General features: G+C 36.9%; 1 protein-coding gene across 4 annotated transcripts in view; it reads left to right on the plus strand.

Moving 5' to 3' along the window:
- Positions 1-27,572, plus strand: part of LOC126191190 (centrosomin-like) — a 417,752-nt gene that overhangs the window by 379,322 nt on the left and 10,858 nt on the right. For 2 of the 4 annotated variants that reach the window (XM_049931983.1, XM_049931982.1), the window contains exons 10-13: positions 5,342-7,223; positions 9,939-10,144; positions 13,669-13,992; positions 24,579-25,295. In XM_049931983.1, the coding sequence (XP_049787940.1) occupies positions 5,342-7,223; positions 9,939-10,144; positions 13,669-13,992; positions 24,579-25,295 (3,129 nt within the window). The remainder of the gene's footprint in view (positions 1-5,341; positions 7,224-9,938; positions 10,145-13,668; positions 13,993-24,578; positions 25,296-27,572) is intronic. The other 2 variants (XM_049931984.1, XM_049931985.1) reach the window with 2 other exon arrangements.

The following is a 27,572-nucleotide window of genomic DNA, read 5'->3' on the forward strand; positions in this document are numbered from 1 at the left end:
TCTTAGTTGCCAGACTAAGTAAAAAAGTTGTTTTAAACTAGGTAATTCAAATAATGAAGATATCTGTGAATCCCCATAGTTCATCCCAAAATATACCATTGACATTATAGAGACTCATCTGACTTGTCTTATAAATCAAACAATGGAATATCAACAGTGTTACAAAAATGCTGGATTTCTACTCACCTTAAAGATGACATGATGAGTTGCAGACAGACAGAACAAAAAGACTGTTACACATCGAGCTTTTGGCCAAAGCTTTCTTCAAAGGAAAACACACTCACATTCACACAAGCAAACACACCCATGCACACACGACCACTCTCGCTACACACTCCAGCCAGACTCTGGCCAGAGATAGTGGTCATGTAAGCATAAGTTGTGAAACTCATTGTGTCAGCTTTATGGTGAGTGGCAATCTATCCTTTTCATAATATTGTTATCGTATAAACTGTGTGTTTTAGGCCAAAAAATTCTGTGATGTGTTGAAATCCACAACTTTAGTCCCAATATATAAGAAGGGAGATAAAAACAGTCTTGACAGTTCCTGGTGTCTTCACCTGTCATAGTAGGGAACTGTAGATTGAATTCTTTTTCAGTTACTACAAGATTCCTGCGAGATTCTATACTGGGCCCTTTTCTTTTTCTAATGTGTATGAATGACCTACATAGTTCATCGCTCTACAGATTGGTAATATACACTAATTATACAACCCTTGGAATGACTAATCCCAGTATAGACAAGGTGAAAAGGAAAACACTGAACATAATTGATACGTCTGCTTAGTGACTACACAAAAACAGACTATAAAATTAAATGAAAGCAAAACTGAAACTATATACTTTTCCCCCACAAACCGAGTGAAAAAGTAAATGAATCTGACCCACTGTCAGAGTATAGGAATGTATTCCGTCTCTCAACTGAAGTGGGATCCCGCACTAGAGCAGTTGTGCACTACTATTGCACGTGCTTTAGTAGGCAAGGAAATTAAAACCCTGTGTCAATAAGAAACAGCTTCTGTCTTCAAACTATGCCTTCTTTCACTCTCACTTAGCATATGGAAATATCCAGTGGATCATATGTGCTGGTGTGAAAACAGTGTTCACACGGCACAAAATGGAAAAGGCACCAAGAGCAATTACAAGCATTTCAAACAGAGAGCAGAGATTTATGCTAACCACAGATTAAATAATCAATAAATAATAACAATATCTTTCCTCCATATTAAAGCATGTCTGCTTCACTGGAAAGCAGTCCCAGAGACATTAACTTGCAGAAGTACTGTTCACAGTTATTAAACAAAGACCAGAAAAAACTTTAAATCAAGTGCATGTCAAAATAGATTTAAATGTACTAGCATAGAGCTATTTAATAAACTACCAGACAGTGAGAAACATACCATACCATACAAATAATAGAGTATACTTTGAAGTATCTTCAGGACCTATTGATCAGCAGTTGTGTTTATGGAAGAGCAAAATTTTTTAGTAGTTTGATAGCCTAAATCTAACATAATTTTTGATGTAAAATCTTATTATTGTACATTTGCGTAAGTGCAGTTATCAAAATCCATGTTTTGTACATTATTAGTGGTTGGTGAAATAGTAAAATAAAAATATCCCAGATTAATGAACTGGCTAGAGAAATACTTATAATGCCTTGCAGACAAGCAGACTTGATTTGATTTGATTTGATTTTTTATTGGTCCAGTTTTATCATATAGCACAAATTGTACAATTGATATTGGACAGGTCAAAGATAAGTTACAATAATACATAGTATTAGCAAAACAGTAGGCAAATTAAAATTAGGTACCTATTACAATTAATTTTGTTACTTATTCAGAAGTTCTCTGACAAAATAGAAACAGTGCTTTATTAGAAATGCCTTTAGTTTAGCTTTAAATATTGGACGAGTAGTATTTTTTATTTCCTGTGGCATCTTATTGTGTAGTATTACACCAATGTTAATTATGCTCCTCTGATAGGTGGTGGTTCTGTGATATTTTTGATGTATATTTGATTCCCTTCTGGTACTATAGTTGTGTACATTTTTGTTCTGTAGCAGTTTGCCTGTTTTCAGGAGGTAGTCCCTAGTGAACAAGATAGTTTCATAAATGAATAAACTTGGAACATTTAGAACACCAAGCTCAGTAAAATGGGATTTACAGGACTCCATCTTTTTAAGGCCACAAATTATTCTTAAAGCTCTTTTTTTTTTTGCATTCTAAAAACCTTTACACTGTGAGTTGAGTATCCCCAAAAAATGATCCCATATTGGATTAGTGAGTGGAACTGTGCATAGTATGATACTGATACTGTAATACCACACTTAAAATGCACCACCAACGTTGTGTAAATTGAAATTATATTACAACTCTTTACTTCTCTTGATAATTCCATTGTGGTGTTTGGGTTCTGGTATGCATTACAAAGGATAGAATAGTAGCTTTTATAAACTTGTAGGAGGCAACACGTGTTCCACCCTATCAGCAATATTTCATTCAGACCGAGCCTATGTATATGTGATGGGTTTCTCTTGTCCTTTCCAGATATCGAGCACTTTTTATGTTCATTGATTCATTTTATATATATGTGTGTGCTACGCTTGTCTCGCATATTACTGATACAGTCACTCACTCTGATGATGTATGGCAGAAGGGCCATTGTGGTTTGTCACTTCACTGGGTGTTAGCTTTGTGAACATTTCGGGCATTCTTAGTGAGGTACCCATTATTCCTCGGAACACCTGTAATGTTGTTTGTGGTAGTTAAAGTGATGTGGCTCAGAAACACTTGCTGAGTTCTCACTGTAGGGTAATTTTGTAAAAATTTGTTTTTGTTTCATATTGTGCCTACACATCAGTGATGTCAGAGGTAACAGCATGGCGACACAAAGGCACTTTCGTTGTGAGATGTCAAGTGTTGGGTAGTGGCTTCAAGGCATCAAAAATGCTACAGACTTATGTCAAGCCCATTAAGCAGCATTAATATCTGTAAAAATGGCTTTAACACTTTGGAGATGGGCCACATGGAAGAATATTGAGCCTAGGAAACAGACCATTTATGCCGTTATTTAAAGCCTTACTGGCTTGCATGTAATCGATGTACCTTAAAGGGTAATAGTGCTAAAAAGGGCCAAGCATCAAGATTTATTTTTCATATTGCTTTAGTTCTTTGTTAGATTATAACAAAAAGTGTTTATATCTCCCCCCCCCCCCCCTCCTCCAAAAAAATATAAAAAAAAATTAGTGAGGTGAGTTTTTGAGCAATTTCTTCCACTTGAAGTTCCAAAATTTCTTGGTCACCCAAGCAACATGATGTATTTGTTGCAGAAACAGCGAACTCTGAAACCCAACAAGTACCTGTAAGAAAATACATCAATGCAATCATATTGGCTCAGCCATTCAAAACAGTTGCTGTTACAGTGGCTAATGTTTCTTTCAAAATAATTATAGAAATCGACAACAGAAGGCAGCACCAGTTACGGGGCAGGTTGTGAGCCGCCCATACATCGTTTTCGTACGAAATGAGTCTAGTTTCCGAGCAATAAGTGGCTCACGCATCTACGAAATAACAGCCTGATCTATGCTTGGGTGTGGTCTTTTTAACACAGAGTTGCAGCCTGAGCTATGCTCAGGCTTGGTCTCCAAAGTGTTAGATAAATTTTAAAACATATCATAGTAGGTTTTTCTTTCTTTAAGTAGACTGAAAATTTTTGCGTTTGTTAGTACTGAAAATGTAATATAAGTTATCAAAGACTTTCACATAATTTTCAAAAAGTTTGTCTGCTTTAAATTATAGCTCTGCAACAATCTAAGACACAGACTCATTCTCTGTTTGCTCCTTGAACTCTTCTTAAGAGTCCCTGTCAATTTGAGATCCGAGTTGTTATAGCAAGGCGATACATTTTCTTCATAAAAATGACATCTTGGCACATTGTGTAGATGTATGGAGCAAGGACTATAACAGTGGTAGAATATCTTATCTGAATGATAAAATGTTGGATTCCAGTGTAATAGTAAGATTGAATAGTTGAAGATGCCATATCACTGGTGGAGTGCCATAATAGTTTCCAAGTTACATACAAATGGAATCATTTAGAAGAGGTTAATAGAAAAAACAAGCTGTTAAAAATATTGTAATTTTTGGAATATGCTATGCATTATTTTTGAAGGAGGAAACCAAAACAATTTGAAAGTTCTCTTCATCAAATAGAAAATTTGCCATCATTCAGTGTGTTGCTGTGATTGTGATTTAGAGGGAACAGGGTGCAAATCCCAGTTCAGCAACTTAAATTTCTTTTTTATTGTTTCTTTAAATAACTTCAGGCAAATGTTGGGCTGTTTCCTTTGAACAGCACATGAGAAAGTTCCTTCAGCTTCATAGTAGAAGAAACTAGTATTTATGATACAGTACATGGAATTTTCCATAGCATCTGAGCTCAGTAGTTCTGGTACCATTAATATTTTGTGCCCAGTCACATGGTCAACTATAGCAGTCAAACCATATTATGTGCAGAAGTCCAGCAGCTGTCATTGTTGATGGTTGTATTTTGTTTTGTTGAACTGTTTTTAGGGTGCTCATGCTGGAATTGGTGTTGAAGCAGTTCCTTGTCCATCGCAATAGCTACCTACAGCTCCATCTCAGAAGCCAAAGTTCACCATTCACTAAGAGTCTAAATGCTCAACAGGAAGCACAAAATATAATGGATGTGGCACACGGGAGAAATGAGGGTTCTATTTCATTAATTATTTCTCTCCTTGTGTATGCATGAAGGGTGGGAGGTGCTTATTTTCTTCCTTTCTGCACCTTTTAAATTTGAAATAAATCATTAACACTTCTCATTATATCATAAATAATGGGTTTTGAAACCACAGTCTTTGACTGATGATGTGATGCTCATTGGGAAAGTGCCAGACTGCAGATTTATATGTCTGGGGTTCATTTGTCGTGACTTATAGATTCTTTTACCTATGACAATCATTTGTTAATGTGCACTGTAGTTCAGAGTCCAAATTAAACTGTAGGTCACTCTGTAACTGGCTGGTTTCTCAGTTCAGACACTGGAGCAATGCAACGGCATACAACCTCTAGTAGGATGTGTTGGTGTTCAGACCAACCTTAAGATTGATGACAGCTTTACATTTTAATAGGTTTCAGAAGTCAAATGACATTTTCCAGATATTACTATTAGTCCTGTGTATTCCAATGTCTGTTTTTAGAATCTCCATAAATATTACTGTTTGCTGCTACGTGTATTGTTTATAAATACTATATATGTTTTGTGATATTTCCTTTGTGACTTAAATACATTATGCATTATTTTTATTCTCTTTTAGTTCTTATTGAAGGCCATAAAGGAGAAACAAGACATCATAGAGTCCTTCGAGACCAAGCTTGCTGCAGTTACACAAGAAATGAAAATTAAGGATGCTCACACAATGAAGCTAGAAGAAGAGATATGTGAATTACACAATTGTCTGAAGGTGCTCCAAAGCCAGCAGGTGAAGGAAGCAGGAGGAACAATCCAACAAGCCAACAGAGGGATTGATAATGAGGTTTCAGATTTAGTTAAAAGCATTGAATCTAAAATGCAGAATATGTTGTTGTGCGAAGTACAGGAGAAAAATCGAGAAATTGAAAGGTTAAATGCAGAACTTCGCAAACGTACAACAAATCTCCAGGAACTGGTAAACAAGGAATTGTGGGATAAAAATAGAGAGATCGAAAAACTTCAAGATCGTTTAAATATAATGTGTGAAAGAAAAGATTTGCAAATTAAGACTGTAAATCAACAGCTAACTACTAAGGAGTTACAGTTAAAGGCACTGCAAGAGAAAGTCGTAGAGTTTCTTACAAAGGCTGGTATTCCTACAGCTCTGGTCTTTAAAGAACTTCAGTTAATTAATTTTACGCAGACTGAAGGTAACAACATCTCTGATGTTACGAAGGACAAAGCCAGACATTTACATGTGTTGTCATCTGCTTGTGTTGATGTAAATCCAAACTTACAGTCTAACTTGTTGGCAACAATGGAAGAAAATAAGTATTTGTCACAGAAAGTGGAAGAGTTGCAAGAACGAATCCGGAACACTCCTGAAAGAGATACTGAAAGCAGAATTGTGCAGAATTTGCGTGCAGAGTGTTTGAGGCTCAAAGAAGAACTGGAAATTGCTGAGAAGAGATGTAGAGATGCAAGGGAAGGAATTACAATACTGACCCGTCGCTTAGAAGAACTTGCACTGTTTCTAAGTTCACTATTACAAAATCGAGAACTTCTGCGTGGTCTCAGCATTCAACGACACCGTGTACTAAAACAAGCTGTGGAAAACAGCATTGAATTATCAAGGCGATTGTCTTTATCTTTTGCTTCATTTCATTCAGGGAATGACAGTGCAAGTTTTATGCAGACAACTACACTATCTGATATAATGTCTCTCAGTAGTCTGTCAGAATTTTTGAAGGAAAAAGTTAGTCCAGGTGATACTACTAATGATGTTTGCAATATTGCTACTGATATACCTAATGAATTTGATTTGAAGTGCCCCTCTATATCACCATACAATAAACCCATAACTGGAACTGCTGACAACGAATTGCAACAAAACTGCACAAAAGAACTTACTGCAACTGACCTTATCACATTTACTCCACCAGTGTCAAAAAGTGCTGAAAATGCTAATGAGGCATCTCTTTCATCAATGACATTTTACAACAGCTGCCATACTACAGTTTATCCCCAGCCGGGAAGTTTAGGAACAAATGGTGAAAATGCACAGTCTCTGTCAGATAGTGCTAAACTGTCTGGTGGAGAACAGGTATTTCAGCACGTCAGTAATAGTCAGTGTCAGACTGCAAAATCACCACCCCTTATATCATTTTCACCAGCTTGTGAGGATACAGTGAATAAAGGTAAGATGTTATTAGATAAAAGCTTGGCACATTCTGATTTTCAAAGAGAGAACATGATTCAGAAAGAGTGTGGTTCTTGCATAAAAGTTGTTTCAGAAAATAAAAACCAGTATCTGTCAGATTCTGAAGCATGGTCTGAACCAGACAGAAATGTATCTATGGAGAGAATTGGGCTTCAAGATGAACACAGCAAAGCCCTTTGCGTCAGTGGTTCTAATACACTGAGAGCAAGAAATTCACGAATTCAGGAGTCTGATAATTCGTCAGAGGCTTCAGAAGATACTGCACAAGAAGATGTAAGGATGCCAGGTAATACATGCTATTGTTTTCTAATTATGTTAGGGTTTAAGTTACTATGTTATACTTTTGTTTTGCTGACCTACATATTGCGAATCTGTTTTAGTAATTGGACCAGAAAATCAGGCACACTGTAAGAATTATATTTATTTTATTTGGTTTCTATTTATTAAGCCTATATCTGACACACACATCCAATCCATAAACAAAACTTTGAGTAATGATGATGCTGTTTGTTAAATTGCTCATTCCACAAGGGAACTTGATGAAACAAATAGGATACAAAAGAAAATTAGAGTAATTGTTGAGGGGAAATATCAGTCAGCATCACTAAAACCATATACATCAAAACTTACAATGTTACAAGAAAGTTGTGTTAGAGATTTCTTGTCTGAGACAGCGATTGCCAGATGATAAATAATTTGATGATGATAGTACCTCATTGAAAATGAAAGTTTATTAGTCTTTACAGAATTTCATTTAAAATAAATGGACTTAGCCCACAGTTTTGAAAGCCAGCGAGCATTAAACTACATCCCTTGTTAACTGTGTAACACCATTTCACTTGTAACCCTGTCTTCGCTAAATCAATCAAGCATTAAAGGAAAGTCCATGAAGAAACTCATTTAACTTTGTCACAAACTGTGTACTATACAGGGATGGCAAAGCTCATTGAGTGACTCGTTATCTGATTATGAGCTAACACAATTTGATTGTACATGCTATTCCAATTTCTATTGAGATTGCAACTTTAACTGATGCAGGAACAGTTATATATTTCATATTTCAACCACTTAACACCAACCTTCCTCCAGTGAAGTGATGTGTACAGTATTTACCTTTTCTGTTAAAGTAGGCTTGAACAAGGCTAAAATCCCCGGAAACTGAGTCATTAAATATTACACAAAAGACTTCCAGGAATCAAGTTTTAATTTTTCCCTCCACATCAGAATCCAGTGCCACTAGAACAAAGATTTTTAGCTTTTACCCATTATTTATTTAACACTCATGTTGATGAATTCAGTTGATGAGTATGCTTTCTCTGTGTTGCTTCTTTATAAGGTAATAAGCTTACTTGTTTTCCATTTGTATGCAATAGATTCCTATTCAAGTTTTCTGAAAAAGCTTTATTTTTCCTACTATGGATCTGATGATGGCTGTCAAGTCAATCTGGGTATCTATTCAGATAAAATAAAATAATTTCTATGATTTATTGGTATTTGTGATTGTGGTGTACCAGTCACACTACAATTGGTGTTGCAATACTGATAAATAAGTTAAAGATATTACATATATTGAAATTCAAATAATGATTAATTGAAAGGAGCTGCATCTAGATAGCAGGGAGGTTGCATAAGACGACGATCATGATTTAATTTCTCATACAAAAACGTAACTGTGAGGATACTGAAAAGCAAAATCATAGGCATCAGTGACAGCAATGGGCTACAAATAAATCACTTGAATGTCTGTGTCAGTATTTTAACAAACAATGATAAAAGTAAAATTGCATATATGAACCACTGTATTGTAAACTTCAATGTTTCAGGTTTCAGAAATTTTACCATTGTTTGAGCCTATGTTTCTGATAATTAATTGTGATTGAGGGTACAATTGAGTTCTTACAACAAAAGAAATTTTTTATTTTGTGGAAAACTGTAATGAGTGACCTACCAAATGATTACATTCCATAAATATTCTGTTGTGGATATGTTCTGTTTTTTAACAGACCATAAGAAATACATCTGTTGTGCTGGAAAATATGATAGAAAATTAAGTTCTGCTTATGATTAGATTTCGTCTTGTTAGAAATTGGTATTGTTAATGCACTGTGAAAGAAAGATGCATTGAGTGCCACCAACCTTATTGAGGTACTGGTTACAATCAAAAGCATGACAATTTGATCAGTCATTATAGCCAGTAACACCCAGTATTGTCTTACACTTGTCATTCATCTGGAAATAATGCAAAACACATGCTGATGTATTACATTAACCACAATATCACCAAATGTCTTTACTACCATTATTGTAGTACACAAATAGAAGCCAGATGCATCTGGAAAGCAACACTTTGTACCATTGCAGAAGATATGACCTGTGTTCACATGCCCATTCTGTTCTAATACAGTAGTAGTTCCAATACAGTTCTTTGGACATCATGGAAGCAGACTTTTACATTGTTGTTTTGCCATGTGAGGAGAAGCCATCATTTAATGGTTTAGTTGTTTGACAACCCCAGGTTTAGCCTGATTATGAAGAACACCACCTTAGAGCAGGATTTTCAAACTTTCCTTCATTGGAACAATAGTTACCAGTGTGGTGTGGTGATCTTTGATACCAATAGTGTGTAGTAATAACATTCTCATTTCTACATTCCGAAAATTTTTTAACAGCTTTTCAAGCCTTCTATTTTTTCCCTTTTATCCTTGTGCTGCTTAGTCATTTTGTGTGTGCTCAACTGTATACCGTTACCCATACCATTCTGCCTCACCATCCTCACAGATTAGATAGAGAGATATTTTACAGCAGAGTGTTTTGTGTCAGTTGCATTATGCACGACTGATTGTCTCTTAGTAGTTAGTTATTTATGGATGTTGACATTTATGCACTCTGTTGTTGCTACTATTGGTACAATCATTATGTGTAGCAATCATTCAGGTTCAACTCGTGTTTACTTGTAGTCTTAGAGTGAGAAGTAAATTTATGCCTCAAATTGATTCCACAGTTAATCGAAGAATTCGGTATGAATCTGGTGAACTGAAACGACTGCAAAATAGGCTTTGTGCATTAGAGCTAATGAATGATGCCCTGAAAAATGAGCTAGAAATACTCCACCAACTGAAGGGGCAACTAGGTGATGCAAAAGATCATAGTGTTACCTCTTTCCAGTCATCACAGTGTCATGAATGTAAAAAATCAACAAATTTTGAGGTAAGTATGTTACTTCATTTAATTCACTTACTTCAGTTAATTAAAAAATAACAGATTAGTTAGAATATAAGAACTTGTATGTTAAACCCAAAAATATTGCTTCAGATAATTGATTTCTCACTTTTGTTGAAGAATTTTTTATTTATTTTTTCACATAATTGATAATATATGTCTGTAAATTGAATAGCAAGCACACGAGTCCCCTCTCTTTCTCTGTCCTACTATGTCACAAGGAGCTCGTACAGGCTGATCCTTAAAGTTATACTGACCCTTTCATATTAAATCAGTGACAGTGGAGTGCACAGACACATCTGGAGAATGTTTATTTTCCAACAAGCATGTTAACACGATATGGAATACATAAATCAGTAACCATATTATGAAAAGAAAAGTTGCTACTCATCATATAGTGGAGATGCTGAGTCGCAGATAGGCACTACTGCTGCAAATAAAGCTTTCGGCTATTAAGTCCTTCGTCAGCAATATACTTTGGCACACGCTCACGCAAACACAACTTATACACATGAGTGCAGTCTCAGGCAGTGTGGTTTCAGTTGCCTGAGACTGCAGTCATTTGTGTGAGTTGCGTGCGTGTGTGTGTGCCACAGATTCTGCTTGCTCTTCGGCTTACAGGCAGCCTACATGATATTTAAATTTTTCATAGGTTTTTACAGTTGACTGAAGTGAGATTAAAATTTTTGCTTAAAGTTGTTTGATTTTCTGACCATTTCTTGTCGCACCTTTAAATTCTCTGCCCTGTATGCGTGTAAATTGTCCCAATTAATTAATACATTTGAAATGTTGGTACACTTCTTTCAGCATCCACTACCAGCTACACATGGACTGAAACATACATTTTCAGTTTTTGGTCAGGTTGATGGGATTGTGTAGCAGCATACATTATCAGAGCAGGAAACATAGTACCATGTAATTGATCCCAAGTTTGTATTTTTTAGGGAACTGTGTATTTCAGCCAGTGACCACTAATGTTGTAGTAGTTTTGTTTGAGGTTGAGGAAATGTAGCGCAAAATTCACTTTCATACCTATAAATAGATTTTTAAAGTTCTATGAGATAATCATTTGCAATTGCCCAGTTCATTAGGGTGTTCACTGGTATTCTTGAATCTGTTTCCTACGGCGTTATATTGGAAAATGGTAGGAAATAGAAGATACGTATGTCATTTGTTTTTGATGCACAGATTGGCATTCAAAGAGACTGGAGGCTGAATCACTTCAGCAACAAATATCTCATGCCTGTTTACACTTCATTTGAAAATTATAAAAAATTATTTAAACTTAGTGTTTGTTGTAAGAGTTACCCATGAATCATCAGATCTCAGAACAAAAGCATACTGAATCTACAAAGCTAAAAAATGGGCACAAGCAATAATACTAAGAAAGAAAAAAAACTGTGCCCTAAGGTTAAATGTGTTAGATCAGAAAAGATATTCAGTTCCACTCAGCTACTGTGGATAAGAGATGCAGATTATCTTGTTCCAAATACATTGATAGACACAAAGAAAAATTTACACTTTTTTTGTAAAAAATTAGGTATTATTTTCAGTTTATATCCCCCCCCATGTTTATCTTCTGATGTTCCTGCTACCTGTATGCAACTACGCAGTGGACATAATTTGAAAAAAAAAAAAAAATAAAATAAAAATAAAAAAAATAAAGAAATATTGTTAATACAAATTTTGCAAAAGTCTTATCTAGTTTTTTTTCTAGCCTTTTTTACTTAGAATGCAGTGTTTATTGTTCATAAACATGGTCTTTATTAAGTAAAGCTATGTCATTTACTTGTTTTTGATCTTAAAAAAAAATGTAGCATTTCACTGGAAATTTGTGTGTCACTTAACAAAACGGTCATACTACATTGAGGGAGAATGGCTGGCCATTACGTACTTGCAGGAGGTGACATTCCAGTACTAAAGTCAAACACATTTAAAAATAACAAGGGAAAGAAATGCTGGCTTTTGCAGCTGTCGTGTCGTGTTTGGAGCTAACTGAAATAACTTTCAGTACTACATATACAATACATTATTGATACTATTCACAATGTGAAAGTAATAGTGTGTTGAAGTCCTGTCGCTTCCAGAGACAAAACAGGTATAAGAATCTGGCACAATCCACACAATGAATGAAAATCAGTCCATTTGTTCTATAAAATATCAAATTAATGGTCTTTGTCCTACTTTGTAGTGGCAGTCTGCTACCTTAGTATCAGCTCTGCATAACACCATATTACTCATTTCAGTAGAGCATCTTGTAACACTGCTGCAATGTATTGCACTGATAGGGGTTACTTGGACTTCTTTATGTGGTATGCATCCACCAGGTCCTTCCTTGTGCCAACACTTTCTGGTAACCTCAGGGCTTACTGTTTGTGTTGTTCCTTGGGAAGTATGCACATATTTATGTAGAAGTTGCCCAAAGAGTTACTATGATACCAGCTATACTAGTGATCACATATGCCTTCAAACTTACCATGCCACACAAATATGTTGTAATACAACTGTATAAATCCCACAGAAGAGGTAACAGTTAATGAAATGTAGAACACACATCATCTCACTTTATATATGTAACATGCCACCCATCATAGATACAGAGTTCATTGCATTTAAAGTCAGTGCTGTATCCTCCAAACATCAGAGGCATAATTTTACTAGACACACCAGATGGCTTGGCGATTCATTCTTTTGACCTACTGTACAGTACTTGTGCTATCACTAAAACATAACTCATCTCAAGAGTTTTCATCCACCACTTGAAAGTTGTGAATTCTACAGCAGTAATTAATCTTCTTATCTACCTAAATTTTATTAGAAATATTTTTCTTGTATTTAATTTGATTCATGCCAGTTTCAATAGCTGCAGCTGTGAGAAGGATAAAAACTAAAAAAAATGTTTTTGTGCGCTAAAAAATGATTTTTAAGTTATTCACAATTTCAGCTACTGGATGCTATTTTTTACATAATTGTTAGTAAATTCTGTAAGCTCTTTTGTGAAACTTAACATTATCAAATTACCTCCACAACCGTGGTGTAACTTTGAAAATGGTAAAGAGCAGCAATCAGGCAGTACTTCCATTCTAGCAGATCCAGTTTCGGCTAGTAACTAGCCATTATCAGTGCTGTATTTCGGAGGTGTTATACATGTTCTAGTACCTCTACATCTGTTGTTCAGACTCTTGTCTTCAATGAACTGTGACAGTAACCTGAACAAATGCTCAGTTCTGTGATGGGGGTCAGCACAGCTGTTCAAAGTGTTGTCATTGTCAGCTGGATGGTGCATTATCTGAAATGGTCTAGTGCCAGAGGCTAAAACCAGTCATGTCCTCAATAATTTATTCAGTTGTTTGTTGTCTTTTGTGTCAGATGACATTGGCAATGGGTTATATACTCAGATACTGGTTTGGCTAATAAACATTTTAAGTGCAGCTCATGATGTTTAGAAATGTCCTGTAACAATGTCCAGTATTAATATAATAAAGAGTTAATGATGTTTTCTTCTGTTTTAGGGCCACAAGGCTGATGAAAGATCAGTTACTATTTCAGTTTGCTTGTTAGAACAGATAAGAAATCAGAGAGAGAAGCTAGAATCATCACTTGTGCACAATGACTTAATTCGTAAGCAGCTTGAAACAGTTGTTTTAAATTTACCTGTTCCGGAGGTGGACAATGCACACAGTTTATGGCAGAAGCTTAAGGAAGCAAGTGAAGACTTAGATCTAGCTCAAAATAAAGTTCATCAGTTAGAAAAAGAGCTAATAACTGCAAGACTACAGTTAGAAGAAAGCCAGAACAAGATAAAAATATTGGAAACAAATGGCAAAGCTCTACAGGTCAGTGTCTCGTGGTTGTAATTTTTTGTGCACACATGAAATTTGTTCCTTATTATAGAGGAATTTTCCCTGCTGCTTACAGCATAGTGGCTTTGTTCATACATTAGTCACAGAATTTCAGTAACTATTTCAAGTTGATAAATAGCTGTATAACTGTTTTCTTCATTTCTTGATGTTGTTTATGTTCCAACATTTTGGTGGCACACTTTGGTCAGTGCAATTGGAGAATACCCAAATTAGACTGTTTTCTCTGTGTTATATAGGAAATTCCTCATAACTTTTAGAACATACTGACAGTGTATGATAACTATTACTTTCCACTTGCAGATTTTTAATATAGATTGTGAATGTCATGCTCATTAATATGATCATTGTTAAATTGGATGCTTTCAGATTTGGTTTAAGAAATATATCTTCAATAACAATAATAATATTATGTTCATCGTATGTGTTCAGTTGATGAAGGATCAGCGTTATTTTATTTTGCTTGTGTCTGAAACTTATGATTTAGCAGTTGTCTGTCAGTGATATTAAAGGAGCTGTCATTTGAAACCTACAGTTGTTTTCCTCCAAAAATTGCTCAGTTTTAATGTAATATGGCTCAAAGATGGATTAGTACAGACTAGGGCATGTACTCACTAATCTTATTGTCTGTGTTACCATTCCTGTGATAAGGTTGTCTCTGATCGATTTTGTATTTCTGTCACACTGGATTCTTTTGTCTGTTGACAGGCTGTGAATTACCCAAACCTGAATAGCCTCCTTTAAAATGTTTCGCTAGGAAAAGCAAGACAGGGATACTTGATCATTGTTCAGAAGTTATTGTGTGGTGCTGTCGTGATGTGCGCGACTGTCTTTGTTGTGTGTCAGACTGTAAAACAATGACCTTGTCATCAGGTGTATTCCTTGGGTATACAATAAATCCCTGCTTAAATAATAATAGTAATAATAATAACACACACACACACACACACACACACACACACACACACACACACACAGATAGATGGAGAGAGAGAGAGAGAGAGAGAGAGAGAGAGAGAGAGAGAGAGAAGGAAGATATACATTCAGTAAACTGGCTCACAAAATGAGGGGATGGGACTGGTCAAAAGAGAGAGAATATGTCTTAAGCTTGCGAGTGAGTGAGTGAGTGTGTTGAGGATTGGATTTACAAAAACTGGCTCACAAAATGAGGGGATGGGACTGGTCAAAAGAGAGAGAATATGTCTTAAGCTTGCGAGTGAGTGAGTGAGTGAGTGAGTGAGTGTGTTGAGGACTGGATTTACAACAACAATGTTGAGTCATTCACCCTGTGCTTGCCATCAAATAATGGTTGTTATAGCTTTAGATAATTTGTGGTGTGCTTTGGGAAAGATACAGACTTTACAGCACTCGTATGTCAACCAGTGAGAAAGTATTTTCTTTCATTTTTGTGTGCCTTTCTGTGGCTCAATGCTTTTGTTATTTGGTGAATTGTTACCTTTTCTCCATATTGTTTTTCTAAGGTAACATAATTTGGACTCTGAAAGGCCTTGTGTCATGATTTTGACCCAGAATGGATCACTCAGAAATTAATATTATGCCTTACACTAAAAGTGTATTTTATTTCAAAACCCTGTGAGCTATGTTTGTCACTAATTACACTGTAAATATTAGTCAACATTACTCCAATGGTCAGGTCAGTTTTTCTTATTATGATACAATGAAGCATTTTCTTGTGGCTGCTAGTTTTGTAATAAGGAATATAATTTCTCAGTTTAGTCACTGAATTTAGTGCTATAACTATCTGACATTTCTCATCCATCATTTTGCCGTTAATTTTAATGTTGCAAATTATTTGATCATGTGTTTATCTCAGTATCTTATTTCAAGAGACAGAGTCCAAAGTACTACTGGCCTAACTACAGAAAAGACAATTAAAGAAGGCTTAACTGTAAGAACCATAGCTTACTTCAGGGTACTATGAATGAAAGAAGTAGAATGAGAGCTAAGAGGGAAAGGGATATCACTTAGAGATGCCACTGACTTCTTTCTCACCCTTCACCAAGAAGAAAGAACCTTAATTTACAGTATTTGACTATTCTGCAGTTGTGATTGTGTGTACATTTGACATTTACCACCTCTGTACTGAATGGCTCAGGGAGCTCACAGCTCTTTTTGTGAGGATGTGCACAGCAAGCATGCAGCCACAAGCTGTTGCAGCACCTACTTGCTTTCTTGTACTGCAGTCCCTCTGTGTGTCTGAGTATTCTTGCTTCTACTTTCCTCCCCATGGTGGCAACCTCTGATGTTGACTCAGCTATGTCTGTAGGTTTTGTTTGTTTATATCTTTATCCATTGTACTCTACATCAACTTTTTGGCTGAAGTAATATTTGGTCCCCTTTTGGATTTGGCCACCATTTTCAAAATTTTTCTGTGATGTGGGCTAACTGGGGGTGAGATCCCTAAATAGCACCAACTGCCTGCATCGTTAAAGATCCTCTGTGCAACAATAACTATGTTGGCTTATTTCTGTGATTAAATGCCCATGATGCAGCCAATCCAATGTAGTGGGTCTGTAAGGTATCCGTTTTGGTAGAGCCGCGTGACAACACTTCTGACGCCAGAGTTAGAAGCTCCCCATACATGCCATGGAGCAGACACACTTCATCTTGGTGTGCAAACTGTCTATTGTTGCTAGGTCACTATAACCATGTAAGCTTAGTCTGTATGTAATATTTTTTTGCGAAATACTTTTGACAGTTGGAATGACATTTTATTCTCGTTGATGCTTTATGTTTACAGTGCAGTCAGTGATGTTAGTTGAGTTTCATTGCTATTATAATTTTGCTATCGTTTGTATCTATGACTATCTTTGGTTTTATGTTTACTGTGATTTTTATTGATAATCATATTCCAAAAACTCGGTAAAATTTTCTAGATAATTTTTGTGTCTGGCATCGATTTGTTCATTAAGGATATCATTTGCATAATGTTTTGTGTGGGTACATATTTCTAATTCTTCCAAGATGTCCATGGTAAGTCTATTTGGTATTCTGTGTAGAAACTGTATTATATTTTCGATGTATTCTGCATTGTGGTTTTGGTTTCTGAGATGCTGGTGAAAGCTTGATTGACTGCTGTCACATTTTCTTGTATGCTCTTTGAGTCTAATGTTAAAATTTCTTCCTGTCTAGGTAGCTGATATAGAATTTTGCACAGTCATTACATGAAATTTTGTATAATCCTGGGTTGTCAAAAACATACAGAATTTCGTGTAACGACTGCGAAAAGTTCTAGATTGGTCAAACAGGAGGAAATTTTAACATTAGATTCGAAGAACACCCAAAAAATTGCAACAGCAATCAATCAAGCTTTTACCATGATCCCAAAAATCATAACCACAAAGCAAAACATATTGAAAATACATTAAAAGTTTTATACAGAATACCAAAGGGATATACCATGGACATCTTGGAAGAATTATAAATACAGTGGAATATTGGATACTAAGCATAATTCGTTCCAGAATCTTATACATAATGTGAAATATTCATTAAGTGAAACAATTTATCCTATATAAATTAATGTAAAATGCGATAATGCATTCTGTACAGGAAAAGTACTAAAAGTTTTATCGTCTGATACAGCATTATTGTCAAATAAATTTGTAGTGCATGTAGCTACTGCTTTATTGGGGTGATAATTTTCAGTGTACGATGCAACATATTTCCATGCTTTCAACATTGCCTTTATAGGGCCAGTAGATTGCTGCTTTGCTGTTACCACCACCACCACCACCTCCTCCTCCTCCTCCTCCTCCTCCGAAGAGGAAGAAGAATAATAATTCCTTTCCACTACTTCCTGCTGGGAAAAACACTGCAACTCCATAAGCTCTTAAGTGGTCATTTCTTGGCTGTGATCTTCCACAAACTCATTGATACCATTTTTATCCACTTTTAGTCCCATTCTCTTGGCCAAAGACAAAATCTTGTTGACCACAGGCTCCACAGACATCAAATAAAATGCCTCAGAGTCACATTCAACAACGCAGTCCAACGCCTTTTCCATCATCTTGATGCTGGAAACGATGTTGAAGTGATATTTCCAAAACTCTTTGAGAGTGAGATTGGTGGTTTTAGTCAACTCAAAGTAATGCTAGATGAGTGCATTAGTGTAGAGCTTCTTAAAGTTAGAAATAATCTGGTGGCCCATATGCTGGAGTAACAGAGTGGTGTTGGGGGCACAAATTGGATCTTGATGAAATGAAATTCTTCAAGGACGTGGTCTTGTAGGCCTGAGGAATGGGCAGGATCATTGTCCATTAGAACCAAGACATGGAGTGGCAGATTCACCTCAAGTAAATATTTTTTCACCGAAGGACCAAACAGTTCATTGATCAAATCACAAAAAAGATCAAGTATCACCCACACCTTGTTGTTGGACCTTCACATCACTTTTATCCTGCTCTTCTGGACTTTACACTTCTGGAAGGCTTGTGGGGTTTCCGAATGGTAAACAAGCAGTGGTATAATTTTCAAATCGCCACTTGCTTTGGCACAGAATAGCAGTGTGAGATGGTCTTTCATTGGCTTGTGACTGGGCAATGCATTCTCCTATGCTGTTATAAAGGTACACTTCAGCATCTAGAATAGACCTGTCTTGTCACAATTCAAAACCTGTTGCAGCAGATAACCCTCAGAATATATGAGCATCTTGATGTTGTTGATGAAGTTCTCTGCTACCTTTGTGTTAGAGCTGGCTGCTTCACAATGCCTCACAGTGCTGTGAATGCTGGTTGTTCTCGAAGCACCCACAGCTTCCCTTAAAATACTTCTTCGGCCGCTGGTGATCCTGGTGTCTTCTCAACGAGGTTGGCAAAAATCATTCACGCCTTCTCACAAATGATGTTCTCGTTAATAGTGCAATTGCTTCTCATTTACCCATGTAGTGAGCAACCTTTCAACGTTGTCCAGAATACAAAACCATGTTTAGATACTCTTGTAACTCTCTTTGAAGCATCTATCTCCTTAATCTTGTCCTTGTTCTTGAGGACAGAGCAAATAGTTGATGTGGGCTAATTATATGCGCATGCCAAATCGGCGATACTCACACCACATTCACATCTCACAGTGATTTTACGTTTCATTTCTAAGGTCATTTTCTTTCTCTTATGGTCATCTTCTTGTGGCTTTACCTTTGGGGACATTTCTGAGAAAGTTATTAAAATTTGCACAAAAAAAGGCCATGTGAACCAAGTTTGGAAAAATGTGTGATCACAAGTGGCACTCAGATGGTAGCAGAAAGAGCGCTAAACCCAGACTGCAGTACATACTGAAGACATCGTTCATATGCCACAGCCGATAATGAAAGGTGTTCATATTCTTGAACGTTTCTCTCGCCTCACTTGCGAACGGCCGGTGACATCACACTGCGCTAAATTGTTGTCACTCAGTATGCAAAACATTGTTTGTTAAGCGAGTCTCTCCCACCCTCCCTCCCTCTTCTTCTTCTCCCCCCCCCCCCCTCCTCCCCCGAATTGCGTGTTATGCGAGGGGCTTCTTAAATGAGGTCCCATTGTATATACCCTCACAAAAAGTTATCCAGTAATATCCTTAATGAAGAGATCGTTCTCAAACACAAAAAAATCTAAAAAATTTTTAAAAATCACAGTAAACATGAAAATAAAGATAGTCATATATACAAATGATAACAAAATTATAATAGTGATAAAATGCAACTAACTTCACTCACTAACAAAGACTGCATTGGAAACATAAAGCATCAGAGAGAATAAAATGTCATTCCAACTGGCAAAAGTATTTCACAAAAATATTATACACAAACAAAACTTACATGGTTATGGCGACCTAGCAACAAATAGATAGATTACTCACTCATGCAATATGGGCATCTATTCCAACTAGATGTATGGCTGTAGGCAAACTGACCTTTCCCTACAAAATTTTACGAATGTAAGTACACTTACCAAATGTAACATTACACGTTTACTTGAGAATGGTGCTATAGCTGAAACAAGCTTGTAGTAAAGGAGTAGGATTACTCACTAAACTATTGGCAGCTTACCTGGAATTATTCACTAAAAATGTCGTATCATGATGTAATCTAGGGTGCAGGGCTAACTGAAAAGATGATGGGGATACTTTTACAGTGACAAAGTCATTATCTTTTGTGGGATAAACAGAAGATAAATTTGGAGAAGTAGATGCATTGGAAAAGGAGAAATGAATCATTGAGTAAAGCCTCTTCTGCACAATCTCGATCACTTTGGTCATGTAAAAGACTGGGTGAAATACCACTTAAAGCTTTTAGTATAGTGCAAGGAGTTATTCTTCACAGAAGCGTGATATTTCAGATGGATGAGGAGGTACAAGCTAATCTAGCACAGTGAGGAGTACATTTTGTCAGATGGGTTCAAAAATGTCCAAAAGGTAACTGAACAAGTACAGTCTCTTTAATTTTAGCATATGAAGAAAATATTCTCTCAGAAAAAGTTACAGTTAGGGCGTATAATGTGATGTGAAACCTGAAGTTCCATCATCCATGAGATATTTTCCATGCTTTTGTTTTGGAAACAAAAGCTGTATGGCAGACCCTAAATGCAGAAATATGAATTTCATCCTTGTGAACAACCACCTTTGCATGTAAATTGTATGGAACGCCATCTCCCACATTCATTGATCTGTCCAGTATTTAAAAAAGAAAACAATATCCAAGAAAGTATGAAACGGTGGATCACTTGTCATATCCTAAGACACAGGAAATATATGAATGCATGCATTCACTCAACATGGTGACAAATCATGCAAAAGCAGCAGCTATCACCACATCTACTACAAATTTTTCAGCGCTTGATGTACCACATGCTATCGACCAAGAACTTGCAAACAAAACCAAAAGTTACGTGCACGAGAGATCTCCTCCCCTTTTTATTTTCAACTTTACAGAGTCAGCTGGAGCCTCCCTGCAGACACAGCAGGAGAGACTTCACATCCCTCCGACTGCACGAGGAAAGAAGACTTCTCCACAGACTCTTCTTCCCCAAAATGTTCTTGATGTATAGTCAAACACTAGTCATTGGTTAAAAGAAACTAAAGTGTCGGGCAGAGGAAACATTCATCATCTTCGTGCCCAGAACCACAACCTGAATAATTCCATGATGGGTAGCAGCAAAATGAGAAAAAGAAGGGAAAAGGCAAGCAAAGAACAAAGGAAAGAACTGATTCATCAGTTCTGACAGAACTGGAATTCTCTTCAACAACTGAAGAATATGCGAAAACTAAGCCAAGCACACAAGAGGCACTGGAACACTGTAGATCAGTGCATATCAACATCGCCTTCACTGACCACACCAACACCTTCACTGTGATTTTACAATAGTAATGCAATGCGTCACCATCTGGAAGAAATTCAACAATTGATGACAAATTATCCCACAATATTTATTGCTGTACAAGAATCAAGATTTTTAGAGGGCTGTCTTCCTACGTTTAGAGGATATAACAAGTACGGTAAAAATTGAGTAAATGGTAGAGAGATAACAACTTGTAAATGGCAAATAATAGAGACTATTCTCAGACCTTGATTTCTGTAAAATAAATTCAGAAGCCCCAACACATTTTAGGACCTGTAACGGCTCCTATTTTGCAATAGGTTTGAATATTTGCAGACCTAACCTCGCACCTATGGTCCAACGGAACATTCCAATAGTGATCATTAGCAGATTACTGTATCGGTTCCAAATTTATACCACACTGATAGTTTATCACGTTGGTCCCTGCAAATATCCAATTAGAATTCTTCCACTGCTGAAACACAGATGACAATAAATACAGAGAAAAGAATTGATAAAGTAGTACAGGATGAGGCAGATGTGATAATCCTAAGCTGCAACCACTTCAGTATCATTCTCTTCAGGTTCTACTAGAAAGAAACCTGTTTCATGGTGGTGCAAAGTGATCGCGGATGCCATCAGAGAACAATGAAGGACTCTACAATGTCATACGCAAGCCTCCTCTACTGAAAATTTTCTTTTATTCAGAAGATTAAGAGCAAAAGCATATTACTTAGTGAAAGAGAAGATTGCCTTCAAGAATGTTGGGAATGATATCTTTTTTCTATGATGGCTCTTCCTCAGCTTCACAGGGATGGCCAAAATTACAGCAGATAAGTAAATTTCACAATACTGGTAGAATCTAGGGAATTCTTGACTTATGGAAAATCAACACCAGTTCTCCTGACTTTGCTGAACTTTTAGTGATACATTATGCAGAAATGTCTGCATCTAAGAATTTTGCTCAACATGGACTTTTAAGAGAATATAATACCATATCTTTCATCTCAACAGACCAGGCAACCTACAGTGCACCCTTTATAACTTGGGAACTAAATAAAACTTTAAAACAATGTGGAGATATGCCCCCAGGACCGTATGACTCCCACAGTCATGCATTTCATCATCTTGGTGACAATAGTAAAAATCTATTGCACAAATATTTAAAAAGAATTTCCTTCCTAATGAAGGGCGAGTATCACAGTATCTATAGCAAAACCAGGACAAGACCACGGACCAATCACCATAACCAGCACTTTGAGAAAATTTTTAGGAAGGATGGTTAATGCATGGTTTTGTTGGTGTTTGAAATGTAGAAATCTCCTTTCCCGATTCCAGTTGCGTATTCCAAAGATCTCAAACAAACATAGATCATCTCGTACAATTGGCATTTGCGATTTAAGAGGCCTTTGTGCACTACTAACATGTGGTTGCAGTATTTTTTAATTTATACAAGATGTACTATACAACATGGTGGAATCACTTTGTATCAGTTGTGCACAAGTGGAGTTTACGAGGAAAACCAGTCTTTATACAAAATTCTCTCTCTCTCTCTCTCTCTCTCTCTCTCTCTCTCTCTCTCTAGCTCCATATCATTATGTACAGCAGAATGTCAACTTCAGACAGATGTGCAGAAGGCACAAAAGTTGGTGCAACACAATGGATAATGTTTCTCACCAACTAAAGCATGCGTCGTTTGTAGAATACAATCTGCCCATCCTCATCTATAACTATATCTTGAAATGCAGTTACTGGAAGTAGTGGGGCAGTACCATTTCCTAGGAGTTCTTTTTGATAACAAACTTACATGGTTACCACATACACGACAGCTCGAAAGTTCCAAATGAAGAAACTGAATAGTGTTTTCTGTCGCTAACAGCACGTCAAATGCAAATTGAATAGTTTTAGTAACAGTGTATGAAGTGCTCATTGTATTCTATTTGGACTATGGAGGCATAGTTTATGGGTCAGCAGCAAGAATGCGGAAATATTAGACCCTGTCCACCACAGTGGAATCTGTTTGGCAGTTGGAACTTTCGAAATGAGCCCAGTCAGTAGCCTTCTTGTAGAAGCAGGAGTACCACCATTGAAAATATGTAGCCAACAAAATTTATTTAACTATGCATTCACAATTGATCAAATACCAAACCAACTGATTTTGTTTCACAGTCCAATGAAACATTTACGTAGTAAACTTTTTTTCCTTACAACAGCATTGGCACTTTGTGGCGAGAACTCCACAGAGAATCGAAAACGTTGTGGGCCACTGGGTGACTATCCAGGTACGGCTCATTGACCCATCCTCACAACTTTACTTCTGCCAATACCTCTCCTCCTTTCCAAATTTCATGGAAGTTCTGCTGCATATCTTGCTGGACAAGCACTACTGGAAGACATTGTGCAGGAATTGTTTATCCAAAGCGTAAGGGATTGTTTCATGGTGAATATTTCACTGCAGTGATGTGTGTGCTGTTTGGAAGTTTCCTGGCAGAGTAGAGTGTGGAATGATGGAGAGAGATACTGGCGGAAGTGAAACTCAGCAGATCATATACTTTGCATGGGATTGCTCAGTTGGTAAGAGCACTGCTCAATGAAGGCAAGGTTCTGTGTTCAAGTACCAGTCTGCTGCATTGTTTTTAGTGCCTGTGAGTTTAGAAACAATACACACTCCACTGCAGAGTGGAAGTTTTCTGCTCCAGTTATCTTGTCAGAGGTAGCATAAATTTGGATGACGTTATATTATGCTTCAAGTATCCAATCTGCTGTTCCTGTCTGTACTAACCTCTGTAACCTGTGCTGCCCCTTGATCAGTGATAGATTTGTGGGGCAGTGATTCATGTATCCCATAGAGCACTTATAGTTCATGATGCTACGGTTTCTTATTGGTTGTTTTCATTCTGCGTTGAATTGGTGAGCACACTGTGATCCTCCAGGCCATTATTACATTCTGAAATAGCTGGCGACAAACCTTGGCCTCCACAAATTGTTGTCACTAGTAGCTGATTGGTAGTTGTGATTTGTCCTGAACTGATGTATCACCATCATATCCTTAACACAGTTGGACATGAAATATGCAGTGCTAATATCAAATGTTGGGCATAATTGAATTTTGTGTGTGTGTGTGTGTGTGTGTGTGTGTGATGTATTTCCCATTTAGAGTTTTCTATCAAATTACTTTAATCAATAAACATTCTTTTAAATATATGTATCAATGTGAACCTACAGAATAATTTGTGATCTCAATTGTTTTAGGCAACTGATTTGGAAAAGCAGATTTGCACTCTTCGTGCTACAATTCAAGAGAAAGACAATGAAATACTAGAAAGACAGTGCTTGGTTCTAGAGCTTGAGAACAAGGCAAAAGAACGAAGTATAGAGAATGAGAAGAAATTACATTTTGATAAGATGGCTCGAGAAGAGTTAGAAAGAAAGCTTGCAGATGCTCAAGATATGAGAGGAAAGTATGAGAGAAAGGTCTCTGAATTAGAACAGAAAGTAAAAGATGCTGAATCAAAGCACGAAGAAGTAAAAACCAATTTAGTGAAAGTGACAGCAAAACTAGAACAAGAATTACTCATTTCAAATGAGAAAAGAAATGAAGCAGAGTCAGAGTTACATGAAGTGAGTATGAAGCTGCATAACACTGAGATGAAAATTATGGACCTGGTGGGTCAGATTCAAGCTGCGAATGAAGAAAATAAGAAAAAGGAGAGTGAGTTGGAAGAAGCTTCAATCAGAATTAAAGATATTGAGCTTGCTGCGAGTTCTAAACTTGGTGAACTTGAGAAACAATTTCAGGAGAAAGAGTGGGTGTTGAAAACAGAATTAGAGAGAAAATCTGAAGAGTTTGAAAAGCAAAAATTATTTGGTGAAAAGCTGCAGAGGAGAGTTAAGGAACTAGAAGACAGAGAATGTGCTTTAAAGCAAGAAGCTGATATGAAAGTTACAGAGCTTGACAAAAAACTTAAGGTATGTGACCATTAATCTGACTCTTTTGATTGGAAATTACTGTGTAATTTTATGTAAATTGCCTCCCAAGAAGCATGTCTTCTGTCATTCTTATCGTGAAAATTAGTAAAAAGTGATGGATTTATCGTTAATGAAGTCTCTTGTGGTGTACCCACATGTTTAAAAGCCAGTAATACTCTTTCCTTCATTAAGTGCCACTTTTTTTTTAATTCAAGGATGATGATCTGTTGCATCTAATAACAATATCTTGATTACAATGGTTGTTGCATTTTGCTTGTTTCTCTTTTATTGTTCTTGTGTCTTCTGTGATTCAATTTTGGGCAGGCAACTACAATACACACTGTCTGTATTAGTCCTTTGGATGGTTAATATTTCATTACTTCTGTTACTGTGTACAGTTAGCAGTTGTGCATACATTTGAATATTCATTATTTTCTGTCTCACCTACATCCTTTTAGTATGTATTGTACCCATTGTTAACATTTGAGAGCAGAATTCACAGTCATTCTCGTAACTGTAGCAAATTTTCATACAGGTTTTGTGCACCACTTCTTCTTTGATTGCAAGAATTTAAAAGATTTGAAGAAAAGACAGAGGTGGGGAACACACACACACACACACACACACACACACACACACACACACACACACACACAGTGACTGTGTGTAATCATCCCTCCAAAAATAGAAGATTCATACAGTAGAAGCTTCATGATCATTTATCCATGTTAGTCATTTCTGTGACTCTGCAAAAAAAGAAACAAACGCTATTTTATGCCAAAAAATCAGAGTGGTTTTTAACTGTACCAATTAGATTGTGTGCAATCCTTAATCTGGTCATGTTTTGTTAAGAAAGGAAAACAGCTCTTACTCTTTGCTATGCTCATATTTTGGACACATGCAGCAGTAAATCTTAATCATATTACATTTCTTCTTCATGGTGGCTTGTTAATTACTGTGGCTGCTTCTGGTGGAATTGATGTGGAAAAAATATTTGCCACTTGGTGTTTTTACTTTTTAAATTACATTTAGCAAATATTTAATGACAAATTTCCTAGTGCAGTTCTGGTCATACATGTGTGGTTCTTCATGTAGCAGCAGTTTCATTGTTGTATATGAATTACGTATTTTATGATATGTTAGATACGCTGCCTACCAAAAAGTGTGAAGCATCTAGAAGGGGAAGAGGAAACAAAATGAAACCTCAGGGTAGATAGGCTATGTCATGTTATTACAGTGATTACAGTATAGAGTGAAATTTATAAAGAGCTTAGCAATATTAACCCACTTTTCAGTATGACGTTGCACATCCTCTGCTCTGGGTGGATGCACTGATTGAGGGGGGTGGCTCATAAAGACTAACTGGCCTACAACTGTTGTAACTGATTCTTGATACTGGCAATAGGACAGTACTGATGTCTTGAGTTAGTCCTGTTCATGTTGCATCGTGGACAGATCTGAAGATCTCGCTGGCCACAGAAGTACCTAAACATCACACAAGCAGCTCATGGAGACGCATGCCGTTTGTGGACAAGCAGTCATGTTGAAAAGCGGCACGACATATTGTAGTGCGAAAGGTAACATGAGGCAGCAGAATGTCTGTGATATACAATTATGCCACTCAAGTTCTCTCAATCACTACTACCTGTGACCTGATGTCATAGCTGATAGCTTCCCATAACATTATCCCCGACGTAGCTCTGCCGTGCCTCTCCAAAACATTGGAACAAGTGGACTTCTTCCTGGGTCAGCACGATACTTGCCAACGACGGTCATCTGGGGTAGTGCAGAATGGTGATTCATTGCTGAAGACAGTGTGACACCATTCATAAGCATCCGTGCTTCCCAGTGGAGGCACATCTCCAAACACAGCTGTTTGTGTTGCGAAGCTTATGGCAGCCTATGTATGGGATGGTAATTCTCTACTCCAGCTGCTGCCAGTCTCCGACCAGTGCAGGATGACACAGAATGTTGCAGAGACTCTCGGATGGCAGACGCAGATGTGTGTAGTGCTCAGTGTGGCAGACCTCCCTTGAGACAGTCATATGAGTTTGCCTGCCCTCACATTCCCATGGAGTCTAACACCGGGCCATTGTAACATCTGAATGCCCCACAAATGTGGATATTACGTGATTTGACTAGTTGGTCACGTGGAGACCCACAGTGAGACAGGTGTTAAGATGCTGTCTCACAAGAATGCACGGCATCCCGTATCTTTCACAGTGATGACTCAACATTTGATACTCTACTTACTCTCTCTTTATATACCTTGCCATG

Source organism: Schistocerca cancellata, chromosome 6, assembly GCF_023864275.1.
Source record: "Schistocerca cancellata isolate TAMUIC-IGC-003103 chromosome 6, iqSchCanc2.1, whole genome shotgun sequence".
NCBI classification, from domain to species: Eukaryota; Metazoa; Arthropoda; class Insecta; order Orthoptera; family Acrididae; genus Schistocerca; species Schistocerca cancellata.